At 46.5% G+C, this 14,529-nt stretch overlaps 1 protein-coding gene across 2 annotated transcripts in view; it reads left to right on the top strand.

Moving 5' to 3' along the window:
* The window catches only part of Lta4h (leukotriene A4 hydrolase), a 33,624-nt gene extending 21,883 nt beyond the window's left edge, over positions 1 to 11,741 (top strand). The window contains exons 15-19 of one of the 2 annotated variants that reach the window (XM_087902109.1): positions 2,297 to 2,351; positions 6,635 to 6,730; positions 8,566 to 8,648; positions 9,444 to 9,548; positions 11,536 to 11,741. In XM_087902109.1, coding sequence (XP_087758235.1) covers positions 2,297 to 2,351; positions 6,635 to 6,730; positions 8,566 to 8,648; positions 9,444 to 9,548; positions 11,536 to 11,653 — 457 coding nt within the window. In that variant the 3' untranslated portion in view covers positions 11,654 to 11,741. The remainder of the gene's footprint in view (positions 1 to 2,296; positions 2,352 to 6,634; positions 6,731 to 8,565; positions 8,649 to 9,443; positions 9,549 to 11,535) is intronic. The other variant, XM_087902110.1, reaches the window with a different exon arrangement.
* Positions 11,742 to 14,529: the final 2,788 nt, after the last annotated feature.

The following is a 14,529-nucleotide window of genomic DNA, read 5'->3' as shown; positions in this document are numbered from 1 at the left end:
GCTGCCGGCACAGCCATCTCGGGACATCATGTGGCCTGAGTGCTGCAGGCTGGAGACCCCTAACCCTAGCGCTCTCAGAGTATCTGGAAGGACCATATGCTCTTCTTAAACCGTTAGCAGTCAGCAAAGAGATCCAGGGGGCTTAGGTTTCTAGACCCTTTCCTTGAAACCAAAAGCCATTTCCATGGTTTACAAACAGATCTGTTGAGATGATTGAGAGTGTTCCTGGGTGCCCAGTTTCCACATGAGGGTGGTGAGGGCCTTAGGAAAGAGTAAGCCAAGTCCTTCCTTTATTAGGGACTACGTAGCTCCTGACATGCTCTCCTGCTTCAGTCAGGCTGGAAGGCTAGGGCCTCTCAGACCCTCCACACTCCCTCAGGCTTCGTGCCCAGACACACACGCTTCCTTCCGCATGGATAATTCCAACGTCAGCTTAGGAACCGTTTCCTCTTGGAGGTGTCTCTTAACCTCTCTGTGCAGAGCTTGCATTTGAGAGTTGCCAGGTGCCGTGTTCTGCACCTTTGCGTTTGCGTGTGTGGCTGAACGCCATACCTTTCGCTTCACGATGCACGCTGTGAGAGTAAGGCTTAAATCTGGTTTGCACATTGCTTCTCCTAGGGCTTTTTTGTGAGTCAGGATTATTTCTTTTCCCCGAGCTAATCCTTAACTTAGTCATCCAACCATGCTGAGAAGGAAGTTTTGGAACACTAAGAAAGACACCAGCCAAACCTTTCCCACTGTCTCAAGAAATCAGTGCTGGGGGGTTGGAGAGATGGCTCAGAGGTTAAGAGCACTGGTTGCTCTTCCAGAGGTCCTGAGTTCAACCCCCAGCAACTGCATGGTGGCTCACAGCCATCTGTAATGAAATCTGGTGCTTGTGTACATGGTAAATGAGTTGATCTTAAATAAAGAAATCAGTCTTCTGAGGAGAAGGTGTCTTACAGCCTGGGGAATGGCAGGCCTCTGCTCTCGCTTACCTCCACCTACAGCCTGACTGCCATCTGACAATATAGTGGCTGCTTGGCCCTGGTGTTACTCAGCTGCCTTTGCTGAACAATATTCCTGACACGATTCAAGAAGACCTAGTTTGAGCATATTTCCGTCTGGGGTCGTGGTTCTGTCTGTGATGAAGGAGAACACGAGAAGGTGGTATGGGGGCAGACAGAGACCTGTTTCCACGTTAGCCTCCCGTCCTAACAGCGTGATCCTCATAGTTCAGTCACTTGTGAGGAGCACCCCAGCTAAGGACCGAGCCTTCAGCACACAAGGCTTCGGAGAACATTTCAGATTCAAACCTAGAGCGCTCAGGATGGACTTCCTACCAGAGGCCAAGGGCAGCCAATTACAGCCATTATGCACTGATGAAGACAAAGAATTGCGAACGGACCCGAAAGGATTGTGAGCGGGCTCCCTGTTCGTTCCCCAGAAAAGAATGGAAGAATAATAGAAAACTAGAAAAACCCAATAGCAGTGAGCGTATCTCTTGTCACTCATAAACATTTCTCAGCAAAGAGGCTTAATGTTTAGATAAAGGGGGATGTTTTGCAAGACCGACATTCAGGTTGAGAGTGCACACGTACCGACATACGTGTTTTGCTTGTTTTGCTTGATGGTTAATTCCACCTTCCATAAAGAAAAGAATGAGGCTCTCACATGGTAACCTTGGACTCTCAGGTCTGGCCTCTGGAACAGGCCAGTGACCTGGCCTACTTGTAAATTTGCTAGGTGGTGAAAAGTTTGGAATAACACAAAGCAGAAACCCTGAGCATGGGGACCTGGTGTTCTTCATGTCGCCGTGAGTGCCAGGAGCTGTCGCCGCCAGGCAGAGAGTACTAGGTGTGCTCTTCCCATCCCGAGCCCCTCTGGGGTGTGTGAGATGCTTTGGTGTTCTCTGCAGAGGACAGCCAGAGCTTTCTTTGTGTGCTATCCAGGTGGTACGCACTGGGATTTGGGGAAATTCTAGATGACTCCAGTGGACTTCCTCCTTCTAACACTGAGGAGCTCTTTAGCTTCAAAGAGTTGTTTTGTTTTTTTTTTTTTTTTTTCGAGACAGGGTTTCTCTGTAGTTTTTGGTGCCTGTCCTGGAACTAGCTCTTGTAGACCAGGCTGGCCTCGAACTCACAGGGATTCGCCTGCCTCTGCCTCCCGAGTGCTGGGATTAAAGGCGTGCGCCACCACCGCCCGGCTTCAAAGAGATTTTAAATTTTAAGCATTTTATATAGCATAAAACTGTGTTTATGCAAAAGGATGCATTTGTTTATAAAGTGTAACCTTTATTCTCTTTTCGTCTTTGCAGTTATGATATGACTCTGACAAATGCTTGCATTGCCTTAAGTCAAAGATGGGTCACTGTAAGTAATGATGCGGGATTTTCGGGCCTTTTCTGAATTGTACAAAGATGTCTTTGTATGTGTGTGTGGGTGCTTTAAACTGTGCGTAGCTGTGTTATAAGTTGTTTCCCTGGGTAGGTATTGCCTTTACCCCATCACTCATGAGGTGTGCTTCAAATGCCTATGGGTAAATCTAAATGATCTTGGGTGAGTGTTCAAAGCCAGCTATGGAATAGGAGGAACTGAGGGGTTCTGCTGGTTGCTAGCTATGGTTCATTTCTGCAAAACTTCCTAAAGAGGAGTTTCCTCATATATGTAATAGAATATACTCCTAGGGAAACCAGATGGGGCACATGCCCTGGTTTATGTATTAAGGCATATGCCTAGGGAGACCAGACGGGGCATATGCCCTGGTATATGTACTAAAGCATATGCCTAGGGAGACCAGACTGAGCGTGTACCCTAGATGATTCTGGAATGGAAAATAAGAGAAAACTTAACAATCACTTTCTCTTGACGATTGCAACAAGTGTTGGCATTGCTGTCTGAAATTTATCTTTAAAGCTCACTTGGCTGGCATTCCTTGGCCATCTTCCACATTTAGAATTCTGAGTTTCACACTGTGATAAAAACAGAGATGGAGTTGCCCTTGGGTTATCTGTAGTTTAATGAAAAAAATTAGATTTCTGCACAAATCACTTTTAGTTTGAGCAGCACATGAAAGAGGCAGGTGGAGCCACGGACTCAACAGAGGGAACCCCCACCCTGTGGGGAACTCAGATGCCCCCATCCCCACCAGGGCGGGCAGGAGGGGTAGAGGGGGACATTCTGGGGTCCAGGAGTGGTATTTAAACATAGGTTTTCGTTTAAAAAGCTGCATCAAAACAGACCTATACAGGACCATCTTCTACTTTGGCACCCATCTTTCATTAGTTTACCTGTGTGCTGAGGGCTTGTAATGCCAGCTTAGCTGGCATACGTGTTTAGGAGCATGTCTGGCTGACTTAGTCCAGGAATGGGTGAGAGGAGTGAGAGCCAATCACGGGGATGGTTCACACTCTGAGTGCCTGTTCCCCATGGCCTGGAAAAGGGGCAGTTCGTTTCTCAGAGAGAATGGTAGATGCTGATTACTTGACGCCAAGGAAAGCTTTACTGTGTTTATTTATTTGCCTGTTCCTTCCACCAGACTGAAGGCTCCTAGAGCAGGGATTGGCTCTGTTTTTCCCGTGTCCCCAGGACCATCTATCTGCCTTTATTCCCTGTTGGAGACGTGGAGGAACTGATAGGAGAGAAACAAGATTGGGAGATAAATAAGCTCATCAGGCCAAGGAGTTAAAGATGTGATCTGTAGGCAGCAGTGGAATCTTATATCTAGACTATTACTTTGTCAGTGTGGGGACAGGCTCAGCTAAGATGGAAAAGCCAGCTCGGGTAAGAAGGCCAGCGAGGGGTTCAGGAGCCGTTCACGTACAGTCGCAGGCTCTGCTTTTAGAGCCCTGCCGGGGAAAACACGAACAGATTGGAGAGAGCGCTTGGGGGTTTGATTTTGTAACTAGCCAAGAAGTCAGCGTGCTGAAGTTCCGTGGCAGGCCACGTCCTTTGCATGCTTGAGCCCCGGATTCAATCACCACTAACCCCCACCCCAGCAAAAGAACTCGAAACAGATTAGATGTTGACTATTAGAAAAGAGAGTAGGGCGTTTCAGAAAACCTGAGAAGATAAAGCAAGAGCGATAAGGCAGGAAAACAGAGGCGGACACCAGGGGAAGATTGTCTGACTTAGCCTGGCCTTGCGGCTCTCTTGTGGCCCCGGCATGCAGGAGATGGGCATAGGTTGTGGATTCGGGGCCAGCTACATCATGAAACCTTGTCAAAACAGAAAGGAAGGAAGGAAAGACAGACAGACAGAAGGAAGGAGATAGAAGGTAAGGAAGGAGGTCTCATTTACAATTTTGGAGACTCCAATCACAACAGAGGTAGAGAAACTGAGCATCCCTCCAGCATCGCGTGTCCTGAGTGTCATTTGGGGCTCTCTACTGCTCCTCAAAAGGAAATGAAGGGAATGAAGTCTTCTAAGAAGCTGTCTTTTGGAGAATGGTTGGTTGTGTGTAGCCAGAAACTTTTCTGTGCCCTGCCCTGTCCTACAGCCGCTTCTAAAATAATCCTTCAGAGGCTTAATATTAATTATAATTATTTGGCCCTAGGCTTGGGTTTGTTACTACCTAGCTCTTACATATAAATTAACCCGTTTCTCTCAGTTTATATTTTATCACGAGGCTCATGGCTTGTTACCTCAAATCTTGCTTCTCTGGCTGCTGCCAGCGTCTCTCTCAACCCCGCCTTCTTTTCACCTCTATCTCTGCTTGGATTTCCCATCTGGCTCTATTCTGCCCTGCCCTAGGCCAAAGCAGCTTGCTTCATCAACCAATAAAAGCGACACATATTCACAGCGTACAGAAGGACGTCCCGCATCAGTTGTGCGCACACGTAAAATACCTTGCTGTGGATTTTTTTACCTGGAGTCGTGTTGAGTTGGGCTAGAGGGAGCTTAATACTGGGCTTTCTTTTAAAAAGGCTTACTTGCTTGCATTCCAGGAGAGAAGCCTGGTTGCACACTTTGGCACACGAGCCTTGCTCTTTTAACTCTACCTACCTAAGCTCGCAGGTCTGCCAGAGTGAGAAGAAGGAGAGCCGTCGGTGGGAAATAGGATCCTTAATATCTCCTGGAACTCTCTGTGACATTTGAACAACCCATTCTGCTTGTCTGGTGATGGAGAAACACTGTTCTCCGCTCTGATATTTTGTTAGGTCCAGGAGTGAAAGGCAGATGGTTATGAACATTTCAGTTTTTACAGGGACAGAGTTGGTAACAGTGAGGACATTAACCAGGAGTGTGCCCTCTCAGGTACTTTCTTGGTTGGTTTTCCCAAATATTAAAGGATTACACACACACACACACACACACACACACACACACACACACACACACACACACGGTGGCTCAATGGCTAAAGTGCTTGCTGATCAAGTGTGCGAACTGGAATCTGGATGCCCAGCACCCACATAAAAGGCAGGCAGGCACGGCGGTCTGCTCCTGTAATCTCAGTGCTCAGCAGGCAGAGACGGGGGCCCCCCAGGATAAGCTGGGTACCCCTAGAATAAGCTGGTTACCTAGTAGACTGCCAAATCAGGAGCTACAAGTTGAGTAGGAGAACACACCTCGGAGAAGTGGAGAGTGGGCAGGAAGACAGTCAGAGCCAGCCTCTAGCCACAGGTTCACTCTCAGTGCACACGTGCGCCCCCCCCCCGCATGTGGACACATATACCCGCATGCGCACACATACACATAAAAATAAGAAAGAATATACGTAGACAACAGGTGGAAGGCATAAGAGCCATAAAGCCATGGGTGGCTGCGGGCCACTGCAAGTACGAGAGGCAGAGCCATCTTGGGGTCCATGGAGGACCTGCTCCACTCTCATCTTAATGGCGAATCAATCCCACACCAGTTATGTTTTAAAGGGGTACTTATTTTGGGGGGGTAAAACTTACATATACCATAAACCGTCAGGAAGGGAGCCTAGTCGCTGGAGCAGGAGCCGGAACCAAGAGGCCAAGCCGAGCTTGCCGCTCTTTTAAAGAGAAATATACCACACCCCAGTGGGCTGGTATTTCAGCGGCTATTGGCTGAGGGAGCGGAAGGCGCTCCCGCAACACCGTAGGCTCGTGCTTCAGAGACTATTGGCTGAAGCAGCGGAAGGTACTGCCCGCAGCATCATCTGGCTTATAAAATGTCACCTCTGGATCAGATTGGCTCCTACGCTCTGTGTAATGCTTCTTTGCTTCAGAAATCACTGTACTTCTCATGGTTCAAACAATGTCTGAAGAGCAAAAGGGGGTGATGGCTCCTGCCTTCCTACTGTGACAGTCTGCCTTGTTTGGTTTGTTTTTGTTGTATTTTGTTTTGTTTCTCGAGACTGGGTTTCTCTGTGTAGCTTTTGGAGCCTGTCCTGGAACTCACTCTGTAGACCAGGCTGGCCTGGAACTCACAGAGATCCGCCTGCCTCTGCCTCCCGAGTGCTGGGGTTGAAGGCGTGCACCACCACCACCCAGCCCAAGTCTGCCATTTCTTAAGTAATGTGGAGTTGAGGAGCCATCTGCCTTTTAGGTCATCATAACTTAATGTCGGATTATGTAAGCTCAGATGTAAATTTATTGGTTTTTCCTAATTTTTACTTTTGCATCAGACTAACGATATTGCAAGATTACACCTGAGCAGAAATAACCTGGTGACGTTTATTTCAGGCCAAAGAGGAGGATTTGAACTTGTTCAGCATCGCAGACCTGAAGGATCTCTCATCCCATCAGCTGAATGAGTTCCTGGCGCAAGTGCTTCAGAAGGTGAGCAGCAGCTTCCAGCCCTGGAAACGAGCGTGGACGCAGAGGCACAGTGTGTGTGCCGTCCCCAACGCAGGACAAAGTACTCAGGAAGAACCTTGTGGGAAAAGAAACAACATAGTCCGCTCTTTCATTTTTTTTTTTTTAAAGCCTTTGTTGAATTATGATCTGACTCATACCGTGCCCGATCAAAACACGTTCTAGAAAGCTGCTGAGCCACTGGGAGGGGAAGGTGTGTGCCGCTGGCAGCAGCGGGAAGTGTATTCTAGATGCCGTTCCTACAGAGCCGTCATGGAGGATGGGCTTCTGAAGGGGCCTTAGCAGAAGAGTGGCATCAGCCAACGGAGGGCGGATGCTCTCCAGACAAGCAGTAGAGCTGGGTGAGGAAGTTCACAGAGCCTGGAGGCAGCATCACCTGTAAAACATCTCAGATCTGAAACCCAGGCATTTAGATTCTGTTCTGGCCAGTCAGAAGGCCTTTAAAACGGGAGTCGCTTTGATTAGATTGCAGGTTATGAAACCTAGCCTGCAAGAGGCGTGAAGGAAGGCGTCAGGAGGTAAAGAGAGACCAGAGCAGAGGGGAGAGACCACACAGCATGGAAATACAGTGTCTTGTGGCTCACTGGATTTGGAGCTTTTCAGGAAAGAATCCAAGTAGATTTTAATTCAAGTAGGTTTTACGTTCAAACCCAGATAACCAGAGAAATACATGGAAGGAGAGGAAAATCCACCATCGAAGGACTTAGAGAGGAGGGGTATGGGAATTTGAACCAGAATTTCCTTTGGGATTGTTGGGATTGGTGCAAAACCTAGCAGAAGGTATTGAGGCCACATGAGTAAGAGTTTGTTTTTGGTGCACCAGGCATCAGCTTCGTAGCTTTCTTTCTATAGTGCCACTGGCGTGACCTAGGATGGAGAAGAGGAAAACCGGATGGGCTGATGGGAAGGGGTGTGGCAAAATGAAAGTCTGGGAGGTGACCTTCATTGGCTGGCCTAGCAGCAGCACGGATTGGGAACTGACATGTCCACGTGGGAGCTAACATACTAACTTGGAATAAGCCTAGTACAGTTAGTAAGAATGGAGGTGGCTGGTGCTTAGGCAGTCCTGTCAGGTAAGGAGGCCACAGGGGGAGGAAAAGGGAGGCAGCACCTCTCTAGGGACCTCAGCCTGCCCTCTAGGCATCTCGGATTCTGTCCGTCCAAATTGAACTCATCTTTCCTCCCAAATGCGTTCCCCTTCAGTGTGGGTTAACATGAGCACAGGTGGGCCTAGCGTCCCCTGAACACCTATCTATGCATTTGTGTTTGTATGGTAAATGCACCCCACCCCTCCCCGCCAAGGACAGAGCCCAAATTACTCATCTCAAAGGGGTCTATGATACGAAAGGCTAAGGACTACCATTTCAAAAGGAGATAGATAATCTTAAAAGTGATCTTCAAAGGGCTAGACAAAGATAGAGCCAATCAGCCAAGGCAACCAGCGATGACCATGTAAGGAAAGTGATTTATCTAAAGGGTGGGATAAATTTAAGCTATGTAGGGTAAGGGGGAAGAACCTAAAGGATTCTGGAATGGTCGAGAAAGTCTGAGCAGAGTAACCAGCCTTTGTTTCAAGAGTTCTCCACAAAGTAGCTTGTCCCCATGTTCCCAGGAGAACATCCTTCTCAGGAGTTAGTTACTAGAGATTTACGCTATTGTACACATGCTTCTCTTACCCAGCATATTTCTATATTCTAAGGTATTTAGAACTTTAATGTGGCTAAGAATTTCTCTCCAGCTCCTTTCTTCCAGGGAATCCTGTTGAAATGATCCGTCATATTTCTTCATTTTGCTCTTAGGCACCTCTTCCATTGGGGCACATAAAGCGAATGCAAGAGGTGTACAACTTCAATGCCATTAACAATTCTGAAATACGATTCAGGTACATCATTTTAACTTGTCTCTGTGGAAGAAAGCAGAATGCTAGCTTAAACCGTGGAGAAAGGGAAAACAGTCTGAGAGCCCATGAGTCCTGCCAATCCCTTGTCCCGTCCATCAACATAGATAATCATAGTGTATTGAAGGGATAGTTGTGATAGATAACATGATGATATTAATCTTTTTGCTAGACTTTGCACTAAGCTACCCTCAACTTAAAAAAAAAAATTAGAATGGAGAGTTCAATGGTAAATAGGCTTCCTTTCCCAGGTAGCCAGGTCAACTCTGAATGGCCACAGCCATCCTTGATTCAAATTTGTAGTGTAAGGGTTAAGCAAAGTTACTTCATAAACTGACTTGATAAGACACGAACACTTCTATAGGCCAAGCCTAACACTTAATCTCTCCCAAGAACCAGCCCCTCCTCTTTCTCTTCTCCAGTTGTTAGCTGTGTATGTACAGATGTGGATGGATGATGTGAAAGTGCATGGTGTGATTGTAATGCAGATGTTAGCTGTGTATGTACAGATGTGGATGGGTGACGTAAAAGTGTACAGTGTGATTGAAATGCAGATGTTAGCTGTGTGTGTACAGATGTGGACGGGTGATATAAAGATGCACGGTGTGATTGTAATGTGGTTGTTAGCGGTGTATGTACAGATGTGGACGGATGACGTAAAGGTACATGATGTGATTATAATGGGATTGTTTTTATCTATAGTATAAGCATTTAGTTTATATTGGTCATTTCCTCCCCTCCTCATCTTCTCTCCCACGCCCCTAAAAATCTTTCTTTCAGATGGTTACGGCTCTGCATTCAATCGAAATGGGAGGAGGCCATTCCTTTGGCTCTAAAAATGGCAACTGAACAAGGAAGGATGAAGTTTACACGACCTTTATTCAAGTAAGGCCGACTCGAACTGTGCCTCATAGTTATGCGAGGGTGGGAAGCAGAATGGGAAGATATTTCTTGTTAAATACTTGCATAAAAGGCTGTGCCTGTGGCTCCATGGTGGAGCCCTAGGCATACCTGAGGCCTGGGGTTCAATACCTATTCCTGCCTGATGGGAAAAATAGCGTTGTAAAATGCCATCTATAGCACACTTTTAAGTGTCATCTCAAGTTTGTTATCACAAATAAGAAATTGGTACTTGTGACCATTTAAATTTTAGAAAAATGTCTTAGCAGTTTCAGGGGCATGATGTATGGTTAGCTACTATAAGGCTAAGCAAGATGAAAGGAAATAAACTCAAGACAGTCTTAGATACACAGAAAGATTTTCTTAAAAGTATTAATTTTAATAATTAAAAATCACAAAGATCCAGGAATGAATGTCTAATGACAAAGAAATAATTAAATAAAATCAGTCTGAAAGGTTGTCCTCAGCACAGGGACAGGACTCTTGGAGGACAGAGGACCCGGCAGACAAAAGGGCGAACTTAGAGGGGAGGGGAGAGTTTTGCGGCGCCAAGAAGCCGCTGCAGCAGGAGCTGGAGGTGCCGAGCACTCCCCTCCAGCTGGGCGGGTCCAGAAAGGTTTTTGAAAGAAAATTTGGCGCACGGGGCCAAGGAAGAGTCTAAAATTATTTTATTTTTAATATTTATTTATTATGTATACAATATTCTGTCTATATGCCTGCAGGCCAGAAGAAGGCACCAGACCCCATTACAGATGGCTGTGAGCCACCATGTGGTTGCTGGGAATTGAACTCAGGACCTCTGGAAGAGCAGGCAATGCTCTTAACCTCTAAGCCATCTCTCCAGCCCCAAGAGTCTAAAATTAAATACAAGGAAATTTGCACAAAGAGCAAGCTCTGAGTCAAGTGTCGCTTGATGTATATAGCAGAGGAATGATTGGGAGATGGGAGGGATGGAATGTATTTTAGCAGCAAGATGTGATTTAAGAATATCTCCACTAAGTTCCCTGATTAGGTATTTGCTCCATATTATTAAAATTTTATCATCAATGACCTAAATCTCATGAAAATTTTGCATTCACTTCCTAAGTATGATAAAATTTTGTCCATGCAAACCATTACCTGGTTTTTGAAATATGACCACAAAACTACTTCTTAAGGTATTTTGAAGCAGGCTTCACTTGCTTTCCATAATTAAAATCCATCTACCTTTGAACTGAGTGACGTATACTTCAAATAAAGAATATACCCTTTGGAGCTGGCAAGATGGTTCAGCAGGCAAGGTACCTGCTGTCAGACCTGAGATCAGTCCCTGGGAGTCACATGGTGGAAGAGGAGCAGTTCCCACGGGTTGTCCTGTGACCTCCACACCTGTGCTAACACACACACACACACACACACACACACACACACACACACACACATACACACCATAAAGAAATAAATGAATGTGAAAAGGGGAAAATAAATATTCTGTCTTGTAGCCGGAAACCCCTGGCCATACTCAAAATGATTAATCCTGCATTCCCTGTGTTCACTTGTGGATTGTTTGCCATCACTGCTTAACTATGGTTGGCTCTTTTCACTCTCTGTGAAGTTTTCAGAAATTCTTTTTATAGTTTAGAACGTTTAGACTCTTAAATGAGTGATAAAAATAAGTTTGAAAAGACAAAGTATTGAAGTGCATGTTCTCATACAAGGCCAGTTATACCTCCATACTCTTTGGCAGTAGCTACTACCCCTCCACTCTGCCTGTAACCCCCTGTAACCCCCATCCAAACCACTCTGGCTCGTCCGTGTAACCCCCTCCAAATATCCGTAGCCTGCCCTTTTATGGACCAGTATCTGATATGGAGTTTGTACAGAGACGTCTGGTTTTACTCAGGCGCTATACTTAGCTACCTTGCTGTGATCTTTAATTTAACCTCGGTATTGACATGATTTTTCTGTCCCTTTGTCTCTCTTTGCTCTGCAGGGATCTTGCTGCCTTTGACAAATCTCACGATCAAGCTGTCCGCGCCTACCAAGAGCATAAAGCCAGTATGCACCCCGTGACTGCCATGCTGGTGGGGAAAGATCTGAAAGTGGATTAAGGGCCTGATTGTTGCTGATTTAAGAAATTTCCTTTCTTTTTTTTTTTTTTAAATTGAACCTGTGAAGAAATAAAAATTTTAACTCTCATTGTTATTTAAAATGTCTTCATTTGTTTATTATTTTCTCATAATTTCACTAAAATCCTCTACCTTTTAAAAACAATGTAGTTTATTATTTGTAAACTTTACTGAACTTTGCTCTTTTGACGTACAGATTTTAATGTTTATTTAGAGGCAGGATCTCACTCCATCGCTCAGACTGACTTTGAATTTACCACCCCCTTCTCAGCTTTCCATGTGCTGGCATTGTAGGTGTGTGCTACCACACCCAATAGAGTTTCAAATTTTTACATTAGGTTTTTTTTAGTGTAATTACAAAATATTTCGACACATTACTTATCTATTTTATTAATGTTCTCTTGCCCTCCTGGTTATTTTTACATTTGAATTTGCCAGCAGTCCAAAAATTTAGTGTGGTCAGTGTTTTTGCTTTTTGATTTACTTTTTTAATGTGTCTGTGCACAGGTATACATGTGTGCACATGCACAGGTATATATGTGTGCACATGCACAGGTATATATGTGTGCACATGCACAGAGGACAAAGAACGTCTTCTTAGACACTGTCCACATTTTTTCAGACAGGGTCTCTCACTGGTACCTGGACAAGGAGGCTGGGCGAGCTGGCCGGCAAGCCCCAGGGATCAGCCTGCCTTCGCCTCGGTAGCTCTGAGATTCCAAGCATGTGATGCCCCGGGCTTTTTAAATGTGGGTTCTGGGATTGAACTTAAGTCTTTGCAGGGCAAGAACTTTGTCAGCAGCGTTCTCTCCCCGATGTGGAGTTTTGCTTTTTAAATTATTTAAACATGAACACTTGGGTTTGCTTGTCACCAGCCTGGTTGTGGTAGGATAGATTCTCCTTCCAGAATTGTATAAGCTCTAGTAGGAGCCTGTGCTCGTCAGCCCCGGATCCATCCTGCAGGTCCACCGTCCTCAGCCCCAGATCCATCCTGTGGGTCCAGCATCCTTACCCCAGATCCATCCTGCAGGTCCACTGTCCTCAGCCCCGGATCCGTCCTGCGGGTCCAGCATCCTCAGTCCCGGATCCGTCCTGCGGGTCCAGCGTCCTCAGCCCCGGATCCGTCCTGCGGGTCCAGCGTCCTCAGCCCCAGATCCATCCTGCTGGTCCAGTGTCCTTGCCCCATCTCCTGTTCTTCCCAGGTCAGATGGCGGCCCTGAGCACCGGTACCTCCCAGTATTATTCTCCCTCACTCTATTCAGCCTGCTTCATCACCTCAGTAGCCAGTAAAATCCTTCGCCCTCATAGAGCCTGTGGCCTATGGAGACACATACTGAAAATGATTGAATTTGAACCAAATTTAAAGGGCAGGCCTAATAGAGCAGCCTGTGACATTTCCACGCTCGACTTGGGAACCTCGGGGGCATTAGTTAGGTTTTCTCGGTTGCCAGGTACAAAACCTGGGTCAGTAAGAGCAGAGGAATATTATTTGAAACTCAGAGGCCTCAGCACTCATGTCTCCTGGGTGTTTCCCTTACGCACACTACACTCTGGCTCCCTCCCACCCTTGCTTTACCCATGGACAGACTACCACAATTCCCAATTCTCCAGCTGAGCCCGCTTCTGGTCAAATAAACTCTAGCCAAGGGAAGTGTTGCCTTAAAGTATAGGCTGGGGTGACTGTGTATCATCCATCACTGGGTACCCCCTAAAAATATGACGATTAAGAACACCTCAAAGATGGGACAGCCATCAGAAGTTCCAATCCTGGAATCCTAAAACTTCTTTGCTCCCCTTCTGCCTAACAGTTGTGTTCCCTTGGCTTTACCTGTGCCCCAGGGTAATCCTGGTTCCCAGCTCTCCGCTCTCACTTGTATTTCCTCACTGGAATGGGTAGGGGGCGCCAAAGACACATCCCTCTATAGGTTTACTTAGGGCCAAGGAAGAGTTCACATGGGCTCCAGTTATGTCCCGAGTTGTCTCCGTGTGCGTGATCAAACGCACACCATCACCAGAGGAGGTAGAAGAGAGGACGTTTCTACATGATGCAGAAAACAAACAAACAGAAAACTGGTTGTGCTAATGATGGCTGGAAAAGAATTTCGCCCACCTCACTTTAGGTGGTTTAATAAAAGTCTCAACAGAAACAACAGATAGTAGCCAAGGAAACTGGAGAGTATGGGGAGAAAGAACCAAGTCCATGAATGTGCTCACGTGTGAATAGACCTCATTTCATCTGCAGCGCCTGGCACGGAGCTTGGCACCTACCAAGTGTTCAGAAAGGACTTGGTGGATGAATGAATGAGTGAATGAATGATGGCAGAATGAAGGTGGTTCACATCTGAGGGTCATGGTTTTCCCAGAACCGCAAAAGATGAGACGTGTCTGGGAATTAAATGCAAATTGAGGAGAAGGGAAGGCGTGGGAAATTCCCTTGGGGGAGGCATGAGTCCGAGGGTGGGGCCATCCATCCATCATCTTCTTCACCAAAGGACTTGCTGCAACAGTCTGCTGGGGGAAGCAGACGACAGGCCAGCATCAGGACTTGGGGCATGGGTTTCATCCCCGATACAGGCCTAGATACGGGCTCACCGAGGACCTTGAAGCTGCTGAGCATAACGTATGAGCAATGAGGGTAGTTTCGCAAGCAGTGGGGTTCAGGGGGAGAAGAAAGGATTAACCTGAAGTCAGGCTCATGGGGAGAGATGAAGTAAGGAAGACGGAAGGCCGTGTCCTGAAGGTGGGATCCTGGAACAAAAGATACCGTCTCTGTCAAACAGTCATGTTGCCAAACTGCAGGGCACAATCCGGATGTGGCTGTCTCAAGAACACAATTCAATTAGATGCTGGAAGCGGAT

Source organism: Myodes glareolus, chromosome 26, assembly GCF_982192425.1.
Source record: "Myodes glareolus chromosome 26, mMyoGla1.1, whole genome shotgun sequence".
In the NCBI taxonomy this organism is placed as follows: domain Eukaryota; kingdom Metazoa; phylum Chordata; class Mammalia; order Rodentia; family Cricetidae; genus Myodes; species Myodes glareolus.
This window is presented reverse-complemented; position numbering and strand designations above follow the sequence as displayed.